This window comes from Dromiciops gliroides, chromosome 2, assembly GCF_019393635.1.
Source record: "Dromiciops gliroides isolate mDroGli1 chromosome 2, mDroGli1.pri, whole genome shotgun sequence".
In the NCBI taxonomy this organism is placed as follows: domain Eukaryota; kingdom Metazoa; phylum Chordata; class Mammalia; order Microbiotheria; family Microbiotheriidae; genus Dromiciops; species Dromiciops gliroides.
In genome coordinates this window covers 88,790,350-88,813,988 of record NC_057862.1, presented here as the reverse complement: position 1 = coordinate 88,813,988, position 23,639 = coordinate 88,790,350, and the positions used below count along the sequence as shown (strand labels likewise).

The 23,639-nt window shown below is 37.1% G+C and overlaps 1 protein-coding gene across 6 annotated transcripts in view; it reads right to left on the bottom strand.

Moving 5' to 3' along the window:
• Positions 1–2,164: 2,164 nt before the first annotated feature.
• FGFR2 (fibroblast growth factor receptor 2) overlaps positions 2,165–23,639 on the bottom strand; it is a 120,351-nt gene continuing 98,876 nt past the window's right edge. For all 6 annotated transcript variants that reach the window (XM_043982642.1, XM_043982639.1, XM_043982644.1 and 3 more), the window contains 8 exons: positions 21,942–22,063; positions 18,418–18,528; positions 17,596–17,786; positions 12,346–12,468; positions 10,218–10,288; positions 8,426–8,563; positions 6,517–6,622; positions 2,165–3,868 (listed from right to left, as the gene is read on the bottom strand). In XM_043982642.1, coding sequence (XP_043838577.1) covers positions 3,704–3,868; positions 6,517–6,622; positions 8,426–8,563; positions 10,218–10,288; positions 12,346–12,468; positions 17,596–17,786; positions 18,418–18,528; positions 21,942–22,063 — 1,027 coding nt within the window. In that variant the 3' untranslated portion in view covers positions 2,165–3,703. The remainder of the gene's footprint in view (positions 3,869–6,516; positions 6,623–8,425; positions 8,564–10,217; positions 10,289–12,345; positions 12,469–17,595; positions 17,787–18,417; positions 18,529–21,941; positions 22,064–23,639) is intronic.

The following is a 23,639-nucleotide window of genomic DNA, read 5'->3' as shown; positions in this document are numbered from 1 at the left end:
GAACCCAGTTCTAGCTTCCATTTTGCTATTTTCCCATGGATGCTCTCTTTTCCCTAAGAAAAATGTTCAATGAAAAGAACCAGGTCAGCTGCTATACTATGTTCTATTAGCTCAGGTAGTCACTAATCAGGCTTCAGATTTTGGGTCTGCACATTTAAACATGGCACTATCTATAGGAAAGTTAAAATCAACTTCTTCAATCAGCTGATTTCAGGACAGTCATTAGTCCTCCTTACTTCACCACTGATTGGTTGTGTGATCTTGTACCTTCTATTAGACCCCAAAGAAGTCTTCATCTCAATCAACCAACATGCATATAAACACTTTCTATATGCCAAACAAGGTTGTAAGTCCTAAAAACAGTCCCTGGCTTCAAAGAACTTGGATTCTAATGGGGAAGACCTATGAGACTCTATGTCCTATGACAGTTATGACATCATGGTTAGACTAATTCAACTTATTTTTCTTGGGCCTACTAAGAAAAACTGTACAATTCATCATAGTGTTCATAGTTTGAGAACTGAATAGGACCTCAGAGACCATCTTGTACAAACCCCTTATTATAGAGCTGAGGACGCAAGGGGCAGAGGGGAGTCCTTACTACTAGAGAAACCATATCCTGACCCTTGAATCTAGTCCTCTTCCTACTAAACCACAATTCAGCATTTCTAAAGGGAAGATTACTCAGACATAGTTTCATAAACTACATTTTGGCACACCCTGTTCCCTTCTTTCCCATGGTCATAAGTCTTTTTCAAGAAATTCTGAAACAAAGCAAGTTATAAAAGAGAAAATAGAAAATAATAAACTCTCACTTTCTTTGTTGCCTCCTCCCTCCTTCAGATAAAAAATTGGATCACAGAAGTTTCTAGTTCCTTTGAAAATTCTTCATTTTTTAAAACTTTGCGTTCCAAATTCTCTTCCTTCCTCCCTCCCCACCCCCCCTTAAGAATCCAAGCAATTCAATATAAGTTATACATGTGTAGTCATGCAAAACATTTCCACATTAGTCAGGTTGTGAAAGAAAACAGACAAAAAATTTCAGAAAAAGGAACTAACAAAGAAATTATGCTTCAATCTGTATTCAGATACCATCAGTTCTGTCTCTGTAGATGGATTGCATTTTTCATAAGTCCTTCAGAGTTGTCTTGGATCACTGTATTTCTGAAAATAAATTTGCTAAAAAAAATTATGAAAATTCTAGACCTGGGGGCAATGTTAGTAGACCCATAGAGTTAGTTAGACAGGGTAGTTAGATCTGAAGTCAGGAAGACCTGAGCTCAAATTTGATCTCAGACACACTTAAAAGCTGTATGATCCTCATGAAGTCACTTAACCTCTGTTTGCTTCAATTTCCTCATCTGTAAAATAGGAATGATTATAACCTTCCTTCCATGGTTGTTGCAAGAATGAAATGGGATGTTTGTTGCAAAGTGCTTTGCAAACCTTAAAACACTAAATAAATACTAACTATTATCATTATTGTTACTATTACATAAGCTCATTTTGAGAGTAGGGGGTCATCTTCTTTGAACTTTTATTTCCAGGATCCAGGACAGTGTTTGGCATTTAGTAGACATTTAATGAATATTTGATTGATTGCAAGGTTGTATTGTATAAAAAAATCAGAGACAGAAGTTAAGAAAAACCAAAAGATACTTTTGTTTCTTACTCTCTGGTGCTGGGAAGACTTGAACAGGAATATAAGAAAAGGTTTTAAGAGTCACATGATTGTTGATGGACCAAAAAAAAAAAAAAAGCCCATACCCACATCTTTTCATTTTATGAAGTAGCTTTTGATGGAAATTGTAGCATCCTCTGGGCATCTTTTAAATTTTTACCCGTGAATTACAATTTAAAATCCAGTCTAGGAGATATTCATCAAACTTTACTCTGAGTAGCCTGGTAGCTCACAGACTGTGAAGTGGATATCTTCATCTTCTATGACCTCTGGTTCCCCAGGAGGGTACCTCTAACAGTGATTTTCTTATAGTAACAGATTACCTCCTAGTAGCCTCCTCTACCCTTCTGCCTCTCCCAGGAGAGCCATTATCATCAACACTGGAGCCAATAGCGCCAAAGAGAGTAAACCATTTGGTAAGACACAAGAATTAAAAAAATATGCTGCGTGACATTTATTTTGTCATGTTAACATTAATATCTGTAGAAACATTTTATTGTCAGTACAAAAGTTAACCATTTTTTTTAATACTTTCTCCAATTTCTTAATACGTAAAATCAGTGTAATCTGCATTCATACCGCATGGCTATAACAAAGTGAGTGGGTGTTTTGAAAGCAAAACACAATACTTTAATACAAAATGATTAATACAGTGATCTTTCCTCTGATATCAGTACTAGGCCTGATCTTTGGGTGAGGTCCTGTTGGAGATAGGCTGAAGCAATCCCTTAAAAAGATGGTAGTATTCTTCAATCATCAGCAGAATAACTTTGCATTTTGATTTTCATTTGTAATATTTGAAGATCCTAAAAGGCTTCTTTTAAGGCCAAAGAATCTGGAACCTATTATCAGAACTCACTGAAGAGAATACTAGCTAATCTGATTAATGTGCAACTTGAGGGCAGAAGCCCAGCTGCCGGGAGAGAAGTACATTCTGCTATCATTACAAGTCAGCTCCATCCTCTAGGAGCCTCTAGGAATAGGTTAAGGCATCTTCTTAAGAGGGTGATGGTACTCTTTATCCTGGGAAGGACAATTAAATGTTACATAGGTTCCAATCAATGATAGATACCAAGGATACAAAAAAATATAATACCTTCTTATTAAAGGGTTCTCTTAATATGGACATTTTGGGTTGGATAAGAATAATCATCTGACACTATAGTTTAAACACAAATAAATCAAAGCTTAATTCCCCCAAATTAGTTATATAATGTAAATATTTCTTTTTTTCAAAGGATCTGATAGCTAGTAAAGTCTGAACAATATGCCAACTAGTTCTCTGTGCTGCCTGTATAGAAATGCCATTTAAATTACAAAAAAATAAAAGATTAATTGTTTTGTACATTACCAATTAGTTAATAAATTAATGTTATACCATTTTCCCTGAAAGCAAAGTCTTTTTTCCACCTCTACTGGGTGAAAATTAAGAAATTCTGTGTAGAACAGCATTTATCAAATAGCTGTTAAAAAAAGAGACTAATTTTCTAGGTGCATTGGGACATCCATTTTTAAATCAATACAAAAAATAATTCATTGTAAATATATAATATATATATATTTATACATACTTTGAATATATTTACATACATCCAGCACTATATACTGCATTTGTGCTCTGTAAGTGTGTGCTGACATATATTTTCTCCAAATATTACAAAATAAACAAGGAAGGCAGAACTTATGTTTGCCTTAAGTCCAAATAGTCCATTGCCAGTAAATTTCCAGTTGCTGCTTCCAGCAGGCCAGAAAGTTGATGTGGTGTGCTAGGCGGTGCTGTCCACTCCCCATAAACATTCATCTTTTCCTGGTGAAGGTTAAGAGCTTCAAAAATGTATAAATCCTTACACGTGTCCCGACCATTTTTTTTCTCCAAGTGTTATTTATTCCTTATTATTCATATATACAAGCCGATACAACACATTCTTGGAGAAAACATCTCCCTGCTCATTGTAGGTAGGTTGGTGTTCTAAGTTCCCAGGTGTCCTTCTCTTTGAAGAAGTGAGAACTCACTTTTTTTTTTCATGTTTTAACAGTACCATTTATGTGCTGATACTTGGGAAGGCATGGTTCATAAGGCATTGGATCTGGAGAAAACACAGAGTCATCTCCTGAAGAACATGAGCTTCTAGTGTCAGGATAACTGGGTGAATACTGTTCCAGAGGTCCACTCAGGTCCAAGTATTCCTAAAAAAGAGCAAGGAACCATTTAATGTTGGACTAGTGAGTTCAAGTTCTGATGGAGAATGACATCTGGGCCAAAATCAAGGGATACCACCATGAAACATGGAGATATTTTTAGTATAAACTATTATATTACATGATAAATAAATATTATATTTACATTAAAATAATATATTGCTATATAGTATATTGCTAGGATATTTAGTATATATTTAAGAATTTACTTATTCTATAGTAGAGACAAGATGAAATTCATTACATTCAGTCATGGCACTTAAAGAAAATAAAAATAAGTATCAAGATAAATTCACAGATGATGGATGCATAATGAATTCTTAAAGAGAATATGGTATTGTATAGGTTATATTCCTAAACTTTGAGGGATCAGTGTTCGCTCACAAAATATTCCTTTGTGTCACTATTAGAAAGAATACAAGAGTAAGGAGAGGAAAGAGACCATTGGTTTGGGCCTGTGTGGCAATTCTTTTGTTAAAACAGAGCAAGTAGGGGCAGCTAGGTGGCGCAGTAGATGGAGCAACGGCCCTGGATTCAGGAGTACCTGAGTTCAAATCCAGCCTCAGACCCTTGACACTTACTAGATGTGTGACCCTGGGCAAGTCACTTAACCCCAACTGCCTCACCAAAAAGTAAAAAAACCAAACAAACAAACAAACAAACAAAAAACAGAGCAAGTAGCTTCTCTGGTTCAGTGAAAAACAACCACCAGTGTTCCCAATGAGCCAAAACCTGAGTTGTTATGCCCACAAACTATGCCTTCGGTGGCATGACCCACACCCATGTAAGTCATGGGGGTTTTCTCATGCACGTTTGTGTACCATTTGACTCTGCTGGAGGAGAAGCATTGTGCAAATAACCTGGGTACAAAGGACTTCAGTTTTATTAGGAAACTAGGCACAGAGGGTTAGCGACTATGCATTTAAAAAAAAAAACTAACAATAATTCATCAGAACGGATGGCAAGAAGAAAAATCCCCATCTGAGATGGTGGATGTGTCAGTTCCAACAACATCAGCATTAACCGCACAACTGGAAACAAACACACCCACCACATCAAAAGGAAACTTTTCGCTTACAATGATAAAAATGAAATTTCGTCCTAAATGGAACCATTTTTCTCTAGCATATGGTAATGATTTCCAGAAGGAAAGATACTTCATTTTTTTAATATTCCTTTGGTCAATATGACTATCTGCTTTTTATTTTGGAATATTAAATTTTACTTTTTAAATGAATGGAACTACTCATAATGCAAATAAATAAATAACCTGAGAGTAAGAAGAGTGGTTGGTTCATTCAAGCATCTCTTTAGCACTTGTTTTCCTAAAACAGCCATAACTTTTTAGATCTGATATTAAAGGGAAGTCTATCTGTAGATCCCAAGTCTAGGGATAAGGAACTTATACTAGAATCAAGAATCTTGGCAGCAGAATAAAGTTCTTTTTTTTTTCTTGAGATATTTCTTCCCTTTCAACTTGTGATGGTCAGCTGTACTTATTTAAATGTAGTTGCTCCCTTTATCCAACCACAAGGCATGATCGGGCCCACAAGATAAACCAGCTGCTCTGAGATTTAATACTGCCACATTTAATTATTTTTTTAAACCATTCTCAAACGGTTTCCTAATTCAGACATTAGAAAAGCTCCTTTTCCTTCTTAAATGATCAGGTATCCAACTTTAAAAATGATTTTTAAATGGCTGGGTTTGAGTCGCTCTATTTAGGAGTTTTATAACTGTATCCTTAATTAAATTAAGCACTTTAGATCTGGAAGAGTTTATGGACGATTCTCTTATTAAACATCTCAAACTCAACTCACAGTGTTCTCTACGGGACAAGGATGAGGTTGAGAGTTTTATAAACTTTTTTGACTGGGCCATGGTTTTTCTTTGTCCATGAGGTTTCACACTTTAGATAACCACCACCACCTATGTCATCTTTCCCATTCCCCATTTTCATGACTACCATGCTGTGGCTACAACTGCTGGGATTTGCTGGGGGTGAATTTAGGCATGGAGGGATATTAAAATGCTTATTTTATTGGTCTAAAAAAATCTTTATTTTAGTAAATGGCATTATTTATTGTTTTGTTTTGTTTTTACAGAAGCTACTCATTCCTATCCCCAAAGAGGAATGAATTTATGCGTCTTTTACTCTAATGATGACAATCAGCAGAAAACAATAATTACTTCATCAAAAACATTCAAGTTAGCTTGAAATTTGTTGTATGCACTTCCTTTATAAAGCAGAATCCAATTTGTACATTAACTCCAGCTCCTTCCACATGTGAAATTAGTGCAAAAAATCATACACCAGTTCCCCTCCCCATCTCCCACAGAGAAGAGCACAAAAATATACACAAACAAACATAATTTGTGAATATCGTGAGACTAAAAGCATAATGAAGTCCACCCTTATTGTGTGAATTTCTTTTGGGTTTAATAAATCACAACCCAAGTAAGGCAGTTCCAAGAAAAATCATGATTTGATTAGAACACATAGTTTAACTCTGTCTGACCCCAGCAGGAAAAATGATAAACTCTACCACAAAACCAGACAGTAGAGTTTTGTATTTTAAAGAATGATATTCATCCTTGATTCCTAAATGACGACCTTCTGTTTAGAGGCAACTTACCTCATTAGTTGTGAGAGTGAGAATTCGGTCCAAGTCCTCTACCAACTGCTTAAATGTTGGTCTTTGAGAAGGTACTGCATGCCAACAATCCCGCATCATCATATAACTGAAAAATATTCAATTTCCTTAGTAAATTAACTTCTTGCTAGCATGTACGACATAGAAAACTCAATCAGTATTTTCCAGACAGCTAAATTCATAGCTGCCTGTTTAACAAAATAACTTGCTCTTGGGTTATTCTGAAAAGTGATCTTAAAAATATATATTTTTTATACAATTTTTTAGAAGACCATTTATTGCATCAAAGAATGTATACCTATGTTTTAAAACATTATTTATTTGAGTAAATGAAAATGCATTTGTCAAGCATTTACTATGTGCCAGTGCTTGATAAATTAAGTAAGCACTTAAAAAAATGCTCCTTATCTGACTGCAAGCCCTGTGCAAACCACTAAGGATACAAGTAGAAATTTATTTGGGGGGGGAGGAGCAATGAGGGTTAAGTGACTTGACCAGGGTCACACAGCTAGTAAGTGTCAAGTGTCTGAGGCCACATTTGAACTCAGGTCCTCCTGACTCTAGGGCCAGTGCTTTATCCACTGCAACACCTAGCTGCCCCCACAAGTAGAAATTATTAACCTCTTCCTTCATAGTCAAATTTTAGGTGAAATAATGTCACAAGAGATAGATGCTTCCATAGGAGCACTGCTGTTAAGAATAATTGATTTAACCTCAACATGTTGTGAAGATAGTCTACATTCTACATTGACATCTAAGAATCCACCTTGTATAAAACTCCTGTTAATTAGAGTCATTTCTATTAATCTTATCATTTACCTATTAATTAACTCTTTGAGGCCTAGGCTCTTGGACCTTATCTTGATTATGGCTTTGGTCAGATCTATTATACTAAAAGAAATAGTAAGAATGACAAGAAGACAATAAATGTCTTTATATAATATAGTCATTCATTAAAAGTCTGCCATATACTGAAAAGGACTCATAAGAGTAATTGTATGAAATCCTGATGAAACAGCATACAACAGAGACTATAGTCTCTTGTGCAGTCACTCAGGTATTATAACATCATGCTTATTCTTAGTTAATCCTATGCCTTGGTTATTTTATGCCTCTATGTTTAGGAGACTCATTCTTTCCAATGAGTGATCACATTGTACAGAAGGCATGCATAGCACTAATGATTCACTTAGTTTATATTTAAGTATACATTGAAACCAGCTCTAATGGCCTTGTAATTATGTTTGGTACTTTAAAGATGGAATCTGTAACTCATTTTTATCTCTGAGTCAAGCTATTATTAATCAGATATTGATTCATTCTGCTTTTAGGAAAGGATATATGTAGTGATATCAACATCTACATGTCTTCGATGGGCTTATGAAGGATCTATCCTCCATTAGTTGGGCAAGCCCATACACAACCCTGGAGCGATGGGGTCCACCTTGGGGATACAAGGGGGCAGGAACCATGACTTTCTGTTTAACACACAAGGGAGTTTTAGAAATATTATTCTGATTCCATCTCTGATGAAAGATGAACATGACAGAAAAAATGTATTGGGGGCAACTCAGTGAGAAGATAGAATACTAGAAAAAGGGAGTCCTAACAAAGCTTGTAGCATGATTTAAAGACACAGGTCCAAGTCTTACTCCATATACCTAAGGATGATGTCTCTTTCTTTTGTGAGCAAGTAATGGTTGTCAGTATAACCATCAATCTTCGTTCTGGGACTGAGCCCAGAAAGCTTCAGCGATTACTCTTTCTTATAGCATGTTTAGATAATCAAGTGGCTTACAGAACTTAAATAAATCAGGAGGTGCAGTTTGAGTGTGGTGAAATTGCAGCACCCCCCCACACACACACACACAGAGTATACAAGGGTCCTTACAGCTCATTGGTGCAATTAGCTGGTTTGTCCATCCTGTGGCCTTCCTTAAGCAGCTTAAAGAGTTCCTCCACTGGGATTCCTGGATAGGGTGATCCCCCTAAAGTGAAGATCTCCCACATTAACACCCCAAAGGACCAGCTGCAGAAAAAGGAGAAAGTAAAGTCTAAACAGATTGGTATAAAGCCAAAGAAACTTAAACACGGCCCATTTAAAAAGCAACAACAACAATAACAAATAAACACCGAGCTCTTTCTTGCTTTTGAAAAACAAGTGAATAGACTGTCCTGGCAATTAATCTTCACACACTCTTTTACTTTTACCATGGGCATGGCCCAATATTTGTACAAATACAAATTGATGACACACGGGTTTTCTGATAGAATTTTCCTCTGAGTAGTCAGAACAATTTAAACAAATGAAACACCATTTCTTTTTTTATGGATAGAGTTACCAGTTTGAGGGGTTAAACCCTCTTTATCTTCAAAGCCCCTTTTCGATGTTCAGCCTAATTCTTCAATCTCCCCACATGACTAACTGCAAGGGTAGTTCTGTACCAGTATAGGCAGATGACAGAATGGAGCCAGCTAACTAATTCTTGCAGAGAGCCCTGTGAGTTAATATTATCCCCATTTGACAGGTGAAGAATCTGAGGCACAGAGGTTACGTGACTTGCAAAGGTCACAGAGGGAGTTAGCATAGAGCCTGGATTAGAAGTTAAGAATTCAGTGCCTCCAGTCCGCTTACTCAGAGGCCTACTCCATGTGTCAGGGGAGTTTCACAAAAGAAAAATAAAGTTTTAAAGTTATCATAAGGGAAAGTGCTCATATTCATATTGGGAGTTTCTATGGTTACCATTCAGGCTTTTTAGGCCTAGATCGGCACAGCCAGCACTACTAGGGGAAATCAAGCAGAAAGACCTAAATTTCCAAGATGATTCAGAGGAAAAAACAAAACAAAACAAGATTTGTGATTGAAATGACCCAACTAATTACAGCTGTGAAATCCTGGTCATTTATGCTGGCCTTTTAGTATGGAGAAATAAACCTGGCTGATTACATTTCAGAAGAAGAAGTGGCAGAGTTGATTTTCACAGAAAGCCAGGAATATTTTCCAAATTTCCAAATCAGAATTCTGTAAATTATGTGAACGCCGACTCTTTAAACACACCACACACACACACACACACACACACACACACACACACACACACACACACACACACACACTCCTCTTAGCAGAATGCTTTGCCATAGAATCTATACCGCCGTCTTCCATGGCATTTTACCAGAGACGCTAAGATTATATACCAGGAAACCTTTCACTGAATAAATATAGCAGGCAGGGCTTTTGGAAACCATATAAGCTAACTCCATTTCACATAAATCTGCCTTGTTTTTAACAAGGCAGAAAAAGATTAATTAAAGAAAACTGAAGTGGAATGGGAAAAGTTTCAGGATTATTTTTTTTTTAAGGAAGTTAAGGATATGCCAAGAGTCTAGCAAATTAGATAGGTGCTTTGTCGCTGCACATCCGTAAATAAGTTCAAGGGGGGAAAACTTCCGTACTGACAGAAGGAGGTTAGCATTTTCCACTTTTCATGTGCTTTGAAGCCAGGCAGATTAGTAACAGAGCATTGGTTACCAGTCTACCATAAAATCCTTACTTTCTAAGGCTGACTCCTCCTGCACCTTCTATTGATGTGTGAAATGCAGCAAACACTTAAAGAGGAGGAAAGCTGAAGAATGGTCAATATCCTCAAACCTCAACCCGAAGAAGAAACAGCCTTACTTACACGTCACTTTGATGAGTGTACACCCGATCAAAAAGGGCCTCGGGAGCCATCCATTTGACAGGGAGTCGTCCCTACAGATATTGGAGGGAAACAAAAATACTTAGTCACATAATAAGAGGGAGTTTACCTTAAGCCGTTTCGATCTAGACACAGCCTATTGGATTTTTAAAAAATCACCACCAGTTAGGGTTACGAGACGGACCTAGCCTCCTTAAATGTTGAAGCACTTTGTAGAGTCACAGAGAGGTAACCCTCCTAAAAAGACCTCTCAGCTCAAACAAAGGGAGTGATTGTGTTCAAAGCTCACTTTCTTTTATTATCATAACTGAGAAGCAAAAATGAACACAGAAAATTTCATGTCCTTAACCTTTCCTCTAACCTGCCTCCCTCTTAAGGGATGAGGAATCAAGATGGTAGATCTGGAGCTAGAAATGCCTCAGAGGCCACCTCCAACAATCCTCTTTTTTAAGAGGGGGGTTAAGTGACTTGCCCAACATCACACAAGTTGTAAGCATCAGAGGCTAGATTTTAACCCAGCTCCTTCTTTCCAATGTATCATTGTTGTTGTTGTTGTTGTTGAATCAATTCAATTGTGTCTGACTCCTTTTTGACTCCATTTGGGGTTTTCTTGGCAAAGACACTAGAATTGTTTGCCATTTCCATCTCCAGCTCATTTTTAGACATGAAGAAACTGAGTCAAACAGGGTGAAGTTATTTGCTCAAGGTCACATAGCTTATAAGTGTCTGAGGCTGGATTTGAACTCAAGTCTTCCTGACTCCAGAACCTATCCACTGCATCCCCTAGCTGCCCCCAATGTACCATACTCTATAAAAGAGCTCATATAGAAATATGTACTAGAATAAAATGCTTGTCATTTATTTAGGTATTGGGACTGGTTCTGATATTTCATTAAAATATTAAAATTCCAGACGAGGAAGCTCCTTCTACCAATATAAGGCAGCACTGTCTCCCCAACCAATATTACATAGCTACTAAGCAACTTGCCCAAGGTCACTAATATGTGTCAGAAGTAGGATTTGAACCCAGGTCTTCCTGGTTTCAAGACCAGTTTCCTCTTCATTATGTCAGTGGTGTCAAACCCAAACAGAAACAGATCTCTTTGGCCACATATTGACTTTGGAAACCACAAATAAACATTGTTCAACATTCCCCAATTACATTTAATCTGGTTGAGCAGCACTGTGGAGTTTGGGGGACCATGGTGTGATATCTCTGATTCCATGGGTGCCTCTTCAGCAGGGATCTAATATGAAGTATCACCAATCTCAATCTTCAACCAGTCTTCCTTTTTTTAAAAAAAATGTAGGAAGGAAAATAAGAGACAATGTGGAGGGGGGATAAGTAAAGATGAAAGGAAGAACAGGAGAGAGTACCCAGCTGGAGAGTCCCTTTGGAAAGTACTAGTGCCATGGGAAACCATTGGCCCAAGTAGCAGCTGACTACCACCATTTGCCTTGGGGAATTTAAGGCAACTGAGTAATGGGAATGATGGGTAGCTTTGATCAAATAAGTCTATAGTTGGTGATGAGAAGACATATGGTAAGAGTCAGTGAGATGAGCACCCGGGAGATTGGTTGAGGATAAAAAAAAAGTGGTTCTTGGACTCTAAATCTTTTCCTTCCCATTGTCATCATGATGTGTGGTATTCATGGGTATCTGTGTTGGTCGGGTGTTATAACTACTTCCGCTCCAGTATCTACCAACAATGGGCTCTGGAATGGAAGAATTAAGTAACAAGAGGATGCTGAATTTATCTTCAAAACACATACAACAGCTGAATTTCTTCTTGATTTCCTGTCCCTGGTGAAGGGTGTCCAGCAATGGGACAGATCTGAAGAAAGTGGAACCATGATAAGAAAATTAACACAGCACTAGAGTTGGAAGGGTCCAAAATTTTGGTCTAACTTTGTTGTTTTGTGCATGAGGACCCTGAGGCCCAGGGACTTGCCTAAAATAGCACAGGCAGTAGGATGGAGGTCCTGTGACTTTACAGTCAATGTACACCCCTTGAGGAAAGAGATCACCGAGGTCCGTTCCAGTTTTGAAATTCTATAATCTATTATCTAAAAAATAGTATCCCTTGGAACATAGTTGCCATCTACTTACATTTGTGGTCTTTTTGTAGTAATCTATGTTGTTGATATCTCTGGCCAGGCCAAAATCTGCTATTTTCATCACATTGTTTTCTGTTACCAAAACATTTCTGGCTGCTAAGTCTCGGTGAATGCACTGAAAAATATAGAAAGAAATCATTTAAAGCAATCTACTTCATACCAGTGAAAAAGTAAGTCACGTATTATATCACAGAGAATGAGAAGATACTTTTCTTCCAGTCAAAGGTAAGTTATCACTACCTGATTTTTTAATGTTTTATTGATGCTTTCTTTCATTCTATCACAATTGTAGGGGTAGGAGGAAGAATAGAGAGAAACTCTCTAACCAAAAAGAAATACACTTAAGCACATATATCAGATACAGTGAACAATTATGCCATGGTTGTCTCAACTTCTTTTTTAAAAAATCAATTTGTCTTTTCTGAATATTCTTTATCCTTTATTTGGTTAAGAATCTTTCTCCTTAGCAATAGTTGTGAAAGGTCCCTCCCCTTAGTCTCAATTTAAAAAATAATGTATCCATTTTGATCTTATTGAAGTATATTATATTAGATGTTTGTCTAAATAGGAAGCTAGCTGGTGTAGTGGATAGAGTATTGAACTGGAAATCAGGATGACCTGAGTTCAAATTCTCACTCAGATAGTTACTAGCTGCATGATCTTGAGAAGTTACTTAACCTCTCTTGGCTTCCATCTCCTCATCTGTAAAATGGGGGTAATAATAGCACTTACCTCACTGTCATAACGATCAAACGAGCTAACGTGTAAAATTATTTGCAAACCTTAAAGTGCTATATAAATGCTAGCTACTATTAATATTATTACCTAATTTATGTCAACCTACTTTCCAGTTTTCTCAGCAGTTCTTATCAAAAAGTTCTTCCTATAATAAAATACATTTCTATATTTATTTAGTATTAAACTGCTATTTTCAATTGCTTCTATTACTTATCAAACTTGCTTTCCTGGTCTACTTTACTATTTTGCAACCGGTACAAAATATCTTTGATTTCTATCATTTTATATGATAGTTTGAAATCTGGTGATGCTCTCCCTGCCCCTTCATTCATGTTTTTTGTCATTATTTCCCTTGAGATTCTAAAGTATTTTTCCAAATATATATCTATCATTTTGTCTAATTCTAAAAATCATTCCCTTAAAAAGTTGAGCTAATAATACTAAATCTACAAATTAATTTACATGTTATTGCCATTTTCATTACTTTGGCACAGCCTAACCATGGGTAGTGAATATCTTTCCAATTATTGAAGTCTTCCTTTATTTCTATGAAGAGTAGCTTGTAGTTTCATATATACATTTTATGTTTCTTAAAAGATCAATTCCCAGCTATTTTATGTATTCTATGGTTATTTTGAATTTCTCTCATTATCTTATCTTCTTAGTTTTCTAAGACTGATGTGGTGGCTTTTTTTTCCTTTTTAAAAATTATTAATATCTTTGGTTTTTATAGCACTTTCATTTTCCAATAAATCCCTCTCCCTTTCACCATTCAGGGGAATGATTTTATAGTTTTATCAAAGTTGTTATTATTTTTTCTTCTTCAAAGTGGGCATAATAGCCATTCATGGTTTTATAAATGTCTTGGTGCATTATTGATACCCCAAACCAACACATTATACTATTAATAACTAGAAATAAAGATTGTTACATAAAAATATAACCTAGTAATGTTAAAACACTATTACAAATGGGTACCACCGTTTCTATGAAGTCTTTTCTGATTGCCACAACTGCCAATGCCCTCACCAAACTATCTTTTAACTGCTTTGAATTTATATAAATATATTATCTTTATTTTTATTCTGTGTTTACTTATATACACACATATAATATTATATTATGTGTATAAATATCTACACATACGTATATGTGTACATATGCAAATATATGTGTGTGTGTGTGTGTGTGTGTGTGTATACTTGTCTTCCCCTTTAGAAAATAATCTTCTTGAGATGAGTAATTGATTCCTTCTAAGCTCCTAGCAGAGTGCCTGAAACATAGTAGGCACTTAATAAATGCTTGTTGGCTGATTGATTAACTAATTAAATAAAGCTATTACATGCCATAGGATATAGGATAGCCATCTCAAAGAAACCCTAATTCACTCTATGCAAGTTAAATAAGGCTACTTTTCCATGGACCATTCCACTAAACCATCCAATTTTATTATTTCTGCTTTCCTAATTATTCTTCATCTTTACATACCTCTATCATTCTTGATGTAGGCTTAGACCATAAAGTAGGAAAACAGAAAAAAAAACCTAATGGAATCCATTTCTGCCTAGACTGGGAGCAAGAATTCTGAGACACTCTTTTCTTTCTTTTTCTTTTTTCTTGTGGGGCAATGAGGGTTAAGTAACTTGCCCAAGGTCACACAGCTAGTAAGTGTCAAGTGTCTGAGGCTGGATTTGAACTCAGGACCCCCTGAATCCAGGGCCAGTGCTTTATCCACTGTGCCACCTAGCTTCCCCTTTTCTTTTCTTTCTTTCTTTCTTTCTTTTTTTAAAAATTCTGAGACACTCTTGAGAACTCAATTATTATGCTGTAGACATGGATTAGAAATTAGATAAGTATTACTGGCTTTTGATGCTTCTGTAAATTGAATTTCTATCCCTTGGGCCAGACTTTTCCCTACTGTATTTCTCCCTACAGATGGGACATTTGTTTGCATCTGGAAAGAAGATGATGCAGAAGATCCTGGTTACTTACTTAACACAACAGACTGGAGTTCTGCAGACGTCTTTCCAGGCTTTGCCCATTTGATATACCAGTTTTCTCCAATATACACGTGGAGTAACATCTCCTTAGGCTAACAGAATATAATCTTGATACTAAGAATCTAAACCCAAACCCCTTCCCTTCCTGGAGATTTCTGTTATTCCCTTATGGAAGTCAAAGTTGTCAACCACAAATAGTTAACTGGGGGTGTTCGGTGGTTTTTATTTTCCCTTCTGTACTGATGGGGTGCAAAGGGCAAAGAGCATGCTATAAACCTTCAAGGGTCAACTGGGAAGCTATATACTAAGGATGCTTAGGGTTTCATCAAAAAGAAACCCAACCACTTTGTGAAACCGTCCTAAAAACAGCATGGCTTTGGCAAATAGATCTAAGGCTCAGATATTTATTTTTTGTTAAAAATCGGCCAACAATCACACAGCACAACTCTTTTGTATACTTTTATTTCCTTTCTAGAACTTTAAAATGATCCATACTGTTGCTGACAAAAATCCCAGTTCATTCTCAGTTTAATCTTTGGTCAGGAGAGAAGCAGAGGCCCAATTTGCTCCATAACAGTTCCCTGAAATCATCATCCCCTTGAACTACCTGCACACCCCTCTCTCCAACGAACCTAGAATTCTTCCTCTCCATTCCAACATGATAGTTATCACCTGAAGTAATCATTGCAATCTCTGTCTGTCACTTATTTCCAATCCTGTCCCTGGATATCTTATCTTTAGAGCCACAGTCCCTAAATGATTTTAAGCTATGTTCTAGTAAAACATTCATTTGTACCTTCTTTTTCAGTCTCTTCATTTGTAAAACTGGGATAATTGTGCTCATCCCCAAGAATATACATACTTTACAAGATGGAGAGAAAAACAAGGAAGCATTTGGAAGCTAGGGAGTCATATGCAAAGCACGAACTTGGCTGGAGCCAGGGATCTCATGCTTGAAGCATAATTAGCCCCAAAGTAAATGCAAGTTTCTCTTCTCTCACTCTGATGCAAGAGAGATGCTGATGACAACTCACGACAAAGTCTCCAGCATGGCCCAACTCCCCCATTTCTTCCCTCTGCTGAGCACCAAGGAAACATGTCATCCAGCCATGATTTTGAGCAGCACATTTAAACAAGCATCTGACAAGTACTTGCTATATGCAAACCTAGAATGCTAGTCAGTGAACAGAGATATCCATCTTACAACTGTACCTTTGAATGAGCCAGTCAAGGAAAATGGAGAATTTTTTACAAAGTTCTACAAAGCCCAAACACTGCTAGAGAATGTTGTTCACAATGCACAAGCAGCTAATTCACCACTTTCCCTCCCCCTGCACTGGGGAAACTAAAGTGACCCAGAAAGGTACATAGGTTTTTATAGACAACTGTGCCAAGCCCGATAGAATATCTGCAAAACTGCTTCTCCAACTGAATTGGGAATGACTTAAAATGTTCATAATTCCACAGCACCAGGCATGATTATAATTAGCATAGGTAAGACTCTGGCACCATCAGTTCAGTATCATGAAAGGTATTACTAACAATGATACTTAAGATTCAATTTTTTTTTCTTGAATTGGAGTTACACTCAGAGACAGAAGTGAGTTTTCTAGAATATTGAATACACCTAAAATTCTCAGCTGTCCCCCAAGGTCCCTAAAACCCTGAACCTAACACTCAAAGTCTGTTTTGAAAAAAATATTTAACAAAACATTTCTTAAATACTCAAAGCAGCTGAGGTTTCTTCAAAAGAAAGGACTCCCTCCACCAAAGATCAGATTGCAGACTTTGTATCCCACAGATTTTTGGGGGCAGCTAGGTGGCAGAGTGGATAAAGCACCAAGCCTGAATTCAGGAAGACCTGAGTTCAAATCCAGCCTCACTTACTAGCTGTGTGACCCTAGGCAAGTCACTTAACCCTCATTGCCCTGCAAGAAAAAGAAAAAGAAAAAAAAAAAGAAAAAAAAAACAGATTGCAGACTTTGGAGATAAGTCCTAGGGAGTTGTCTGAAACAGGGAGGTTAAATGATCTGGCCAGGCCCACACAGCTACTTGTGTCAAAGGCAGTATCTGAACCTACATCTTTTCTTTGGGTGAGCTATCCATCATGCCAGATTACCTCTAACAACAAGATACACAGAAGCAAAATAATCATCAGGAAGGAAAATACATTCCGAGCAATATCAATCTTCCCAACTTTTATAAAATAGCACAGTGAAGGTTCGATCAGAATTCTGTCTCTTTAATAAAGTTAAATTTATTTCCAACAAGCTTTAGTTATTCCAGATGATGATACTATAGTGGGGCTTTACATTTGCAAGGCAGATTTTGTTCTTAACACTTTCATTAGTATACCCTAATATGAGTAATGCATTGAAAAATCTTCCAAGTAGTAAAAGACAAAGAAGAATTTGATACAGAAAATATGGTGTTTCAATTAGTCTGTTTTCTTCAAAGACATTTTAGCTTGGTTTCAACAAGTACTCTAAAGGCAAATAACCTACTTTTTGTGATGCTAAGTATTCCATGCCTCTTGCTAGTTGGTACGTGCAGGATACCAAGTCTTTGAAAGTCATCTGTTCTTCTGGTACCCGGTTAATGTCAAATGAATATTCCATCCCAGGGGGTCTCCGGGCACGGAGGTATTCTCGTAGATTTCCTTTAGAAGCATATTCAACGATCACATACAGTGGACCTGTAATACAAGAGAAATCCATGGCTAATGTTAAGCAAATAGTTTTTAGTCATGGTATCCCAAAAGGCTTTCCAATGGAGAAGAGAGTTCCAAATTTCACTCAGGAAAGGACATTATGTATTCTTTTATAGTTCTTTTCCCTCCCTGATCTAATTCAGGGAACTATATGATTAGCAAAGACATCAATTCCAATTTCCACATGGTCAGCAAAAAGTTTCTTAACCAAAATATAGTAACCATACGTTGAAGTCTATCTCTTATTATTTGGAAATTACACATTCAAATATGGAAACTGTCTTTAAAATGTAGACTCCTGCATAACAGCAGTATCATATATAATATATAATATATATAATCATGTAATCTTACTGACTAAAATAAAACTATATCACAACCCATTCTTTTTATAGGGTGTCAAAGAATTTCAAATGTTACAGAGTTCTATTAAGGCTGTGAAACAATTTTCTTATGATATTAAATCAATCTTAAGAACCATATTACAAATATTGAGTTCATTTAAAATCATAATATAGCATAACCATTTGTTTAAAAAACAAATCTGATGAGAAGCACAAAAGTGTCAAAACTAAAACATGGCTTAGTCAAAGTTTTTTTTTTTTTAATAACTCACCATCCTGGGTACAGGCTCCAAGAAGATTAATGATATTTTTATGTTTTCCAATCATCTTCATCATCTCCATCTCTGATACTAGGTCAGAAAGATCTTTCTCTGTAGCATCATCTGGAAGGGACAAGGGAAAGGATACAGGGAAAAAGGTGATTTAAAAACAAAAAAGTATTAATAAAAAATCTATTTTTAAAATACTTTATATCCAGGATAGAAAGAATCTAAGTAGGACCAGACTATTTTCAAAACAAAATAAACCTTCTTAGAACTCTAAATTGGAAAGGTTTGTCTTAAATAATAAAAGGCTTCATAGTCAGTTCCTAGCAAGTATAAGACATTATTAAGTGATGAAAGCATTACAGGCAAACATTGTTTTTAAGCCAATCCAATGTATAAAACCTGGGTTTTGCAAAGATAGTAACTAACTTCATGAAAGACTTCATGTAAAGGATTCCTTTAAATAGTGAGATTTCCTAATATGCTTGAAATATAACTTAATTTACATAAAACTTTTTACTTTCTATCATGTAAAGTGAAGTATGTCTGGTCTATTGACAGGAAACTGAGGATTCCTTTCTTCAATCAGTGTCTAGGGCAAGGCAAGCCAAGTGGGCTCTTGGACTGGTATCTTTCCAGCTCCTGAGAGGGGGAGAAAAGGGCCTGGTTCCTTCCAATCTCTTCCATAGCAGTCACAGAGGGATGAAAAGTAAAGCAAAAACCAGGCATAACATTTGGTCTCTGCAGATGCATTAGCACAAATGGCTACTGGACTGCAACACTGCCAAAGATTGTTGTCAGGTGATAGCAGTCAGGTCGATCCCTAGTAATCCTGCTTTTTGGGCTGGGTAGTTTAGGAATGAGTGGGACACAACACCACTATTTAAAAGACTATGCATGTGCTTGGGAGAAGCATCATACTGATATTGCCCTTCATCTAACCAACTGAGCATTCTAGTGGAACCAAAGAACATTTAGGAGAGGGAGATTTTTTTTTTCTCCCTTGCATCAATTTCAAAGATAAATATACCACAAAAACATATCCTTTAGTAACTCACAGGTTGGTCATCCATCAGTCTAATTTTATATATACAAATATAAACATATGTGTGTGTATGTAGACAGAAATGCACACATAGCTATACATATGTACACAAATACACACATATGTGTAATGAGAAACAGCATTACATAATGAATAGAGTGCAGCAAGACCAGGTTCAGTGACTCTGCAACATAACTTTTCAATCTTCCAGGAAACTTTCTAAGACTACAAGCTTCAGAGAGGGGGCTAATTTTCACTTTTTACTTTCTTACATGTAAAGTAAGGCACATTTATAGACAGGAAACTGATCATTCCTTATTTCAACCAGAGTCACAGCCTTACAGTGCTGTAGTCTTTCTTTGGCAGTCCACTTTGAAATGTCAAATAGGGATTTGGTAACTGGAGCTCAAAGGAGAGATAAGAACACTGGGAGTTGTCTATATAGAGATGTTAATTGAATCCATGGGAGCTGGTGAGATGACCAAATGAGACTATAAAGAAAAGAGAAGAGGACCCAGAAGCCTTGGGAAACACCTATGGTTAGTGGACTTGACATGAATGAAGATCCAACAAAGGAGCTGCTGGAGAAAGAGATAAAGAGGTGGGAAGAAAACCAAGAAAGAAGAGCTTCATGAAAATGCAGAGACGAAGAGAGTATCTAAGAAGAGGTGATCAAAGGTGTCAAATACTGCTGAGAAGCTATGAAAGATAAAGATAAGAAAAGAAATTAAGACATCATTAGTAACTATAGAAAACATAGTTTCAGTTATATGATGAGATTAGAAGCCAGAATGAAGAAGGTTTAGAAGAGAAAGATGAAAGGAAGTAGATGTATATAGTACAGATAATTTTTTTCAAGGAGTTTAGTTGTGAAGGGGAAGAGAGATATAAGGAAACAGCTACTGTGGATAGCAAAAGGAATTTGGGATTTTTTTTTCCATGCTGGAGGAGACATGGATGTGTTGTAGGCAACAGGGAAGGTAGTAGATAAGAAGAAAATGATTAGGAAAAGAATGTGGGTGTTTCTAGGGGCAATATGTAGGAGGACAGAATAGGGGAGAATGTCAGAAGCATGTGAGATGGGAAGAAGGAGTTCTCTGAGAATGGCCTCCATTTTTTTTTTTTTTAGTGAGGCAATGGGGGTTAAGTGACTTGCCCAGGGTCACACAGCTAGTAAGTGTTAAGTGTCTGAGTCCGGATTTGAACTCAGGTACTCCTGACTCCAGGGCCGGTGCTCTATCCACTGTACCACCTAGCTGCCCCCGGGCCTCCATTTTTTAAAAAAGGGAAATATGAGGCCAGAAAGGCCCCCACTTAGAGGACAAAGGAGAGGGTGCCACAGCAGGCTTGAGAAGAGAAGAGAAGAGAAGGTTTGGGACAACCATGGTGGGGAACAGGATAGAGAATATATTAGAGAGGTCTAGAACCTAACTTCTTAAACAGTGGGTTACAATCTCATATGGGGTCACAAAAAAATTGGCAACATTAAAAAGTTATGTATACCTATTTTATATACCCATATGCCAGGGTCATGTAAAAATTTTTCAGATGAAAAGGGGTCACAAGTGGGAAAAGTTTTAAGAAGCCCTGGTCTAGAAGGATGGCCTTGCTGCAGCAAGGCCCAGTTGAGATTGGATTACACAAATGAGGAGTGGGCTCATTCAGCATGGTTTCCTAATTTCCTCCTGCTCTACTCAGCAGCATATGAGTAGATGCAAAGGAGGTGGATGGTTAGAATAATCCAGGGCACTTTCCTCTAATTTCTGTGCCAACAAAGTACAAGGGGAGCCAGGAGTTAACTTAATGGGTGACAGTGGAGTGCCGCAGATGAAAGCATAAAGTAGGGTTGGAAGGTTAATGCATAAATGTTCAAACTCCCATTAAGCAGCTCAGCGTTTACATTTTTGGGTAATTGTTTAAATGTCCCAGAAGGATATACACTACTAACACTGGTGTTCATTTAAGTTCATTTCTCCCTTTTTAAGTGATTTCCCCAGCCAGTTTCATTTCTATTTGTTTCTAAAGCAAAACAAAACCTATAGCTAGTTGGTTCAATGTGTACCTTTCCCAGTTCTGCATCCTAAAGTCCTATTTAAGGTGAGGCTTAAAAGTCTTTTGAATATCCTAAATTTATGAACCCCCTCAGACAATCTTTCAATTTAGTACTAAGTTCATAAAATAGATGAAGGGAAATAAAGAATTACTATCGCCCGGATATTCTGCAACGGCTGAGGTAAAGAGCCACCAAATTCTAACAAAGCTGTGCCTTACTTGTAAATTTATGCTTCTCAAGATAAATAGGCTGTCAGAGACACTGATTTATACTGAAAACTTCTCAACCTCTGGGTCAGCTATGTGCTCTCTGACCTCCTACTATGATAGAGTTCAGATGCTACAAAAGAAACATTCTTGATAGAACTAGCCTTGCCCCTCTCTCCTCTCCACTCCACCCCTTTTCCAAGGCTAACCCCTTCCCTCAACTTACCTTTCAACATCTTCACTGCCACGGTAACTGCTTCCTTAGGCTTGTCTTTGTCAATTCCCACTGCTTCTGCCATCACAACTTGCCCAAAGCAACCTTCCCCAAGGGGCTTGCCCAGAGTCAGCCTAAATGTGTAAATAAAGGATTAGCACACAGCATCTGGTGAAGGGATGGAGCTAGTGAAATTCCAGAACTAAATATAAAAATCTTTCAACAGCTTGCTAGAGCATGGAGCATTTATCATATGGAACTAATGAGACATAGGGTACACACTAGGTTTAGTATTTTCTTAGTGACGTTTTAAGTAAATGTCAATTACTGTGAGCAAGGCTATTAAATTCAGGATTCAAGCTCTCTATTACAGAGGGTATCCTTGTTAGTGAGCTGGTCAGGTCTGATTAAGGAGTCTCACATCCTGATCCAGCTCAGTTTTAGCATTTTGAGAATGTCCTAGGAAAAAAAAAAACTAGAGACGTTTTTCAGTTTTGACCCCCTTCCCTTCCCTCCCACCCCCAGCAAATCAAGATTGCTTTAAATTATGATGATTCAAATGCAGAGAGACTAGAAGCTTCGTGGGTATGTGCGTCTCAAATTCCACTTTTCAGCTTGTTTAAAATGCAGATCTTAAACAAATTTCTACTGTGTCTGTCTGTAACTCTCCAGCTGTGGAGAAAAATAAAAACAAGGGTGGGGGAGGTAATTTTGTTTTGACACAACAATTCAGAAAAGTCCTAGACTATGGAATAATATAAGATACTCCAAATTGGGACCAACAAACATCTTAAGTTTCCAGGTCTGGAAGTTTTCTGCACTCCATGCAGATAGTTTTATATTGTTTTTAGGCCTTACCAGATTGGAAAAAAACAACAGAAATAGATATTCCCTCATGGAGAAGCCTTCAGAATACCTAGGAATATGGTTCTGGAAGCTGGCATAGCGTAGAAAAGAATCTAGCTACCAACAGTAAATAGTATTTAAGTGTACACTGGTTTGAAAAGGGTGAGCAGTGTATGCTATGTTGAGGTCATTCTGCTTTCTCTCCAGAATTAAAATTGAATTTAACATCTTGGCAGAAAATAAACATTTGCATTGGAAAAATGGCTAATTTATGCCCTATTGCACTCCGGCTGTAAGCAAAACAATCCCCTCATTGTGCAAGTGTGGGCCCCCAATCTAATAAACGGTCTCTAAGTAGCCATCTTTCATTAGAAATCAGCTCCACCTACATTTTCACTGAATTCTGTTCTTAAACCTCCAGCTCTCAGATTTTCCACATTTGGTGTAACCCTTTCATCAGGGCCAACCAAGTCATGGGTTTGAACTGCTACTATTGACTCTACTATAGGTGACAGTTTCAATGACAGTCTGGTGAACCAGTGTTTAACTGAGTCGGGTATATCATATCATACATGGAACTTTTAAGATGGGAGGGACCTCAGAGACTGAAGAGAAACAGACAAAGAGAGGTTTAATGCCTGCATCAAGGTCACACAGGCAGTAAGCACCATGCTTAGGACTAGGATCAAGATTTGTCTGAGTCCTACAGAACTCTCTTCATTATATCACAAGACCTAGGCATATTTAAAGGAATTATAGTCCATGATAGAAAACTAACAATGATTTCCTTCATTTTTTGAATGAATAACATAACTGCCTATTTTAAACTATATTTCTTTTTTTTTTTTTTTGCAGGGTAATGGG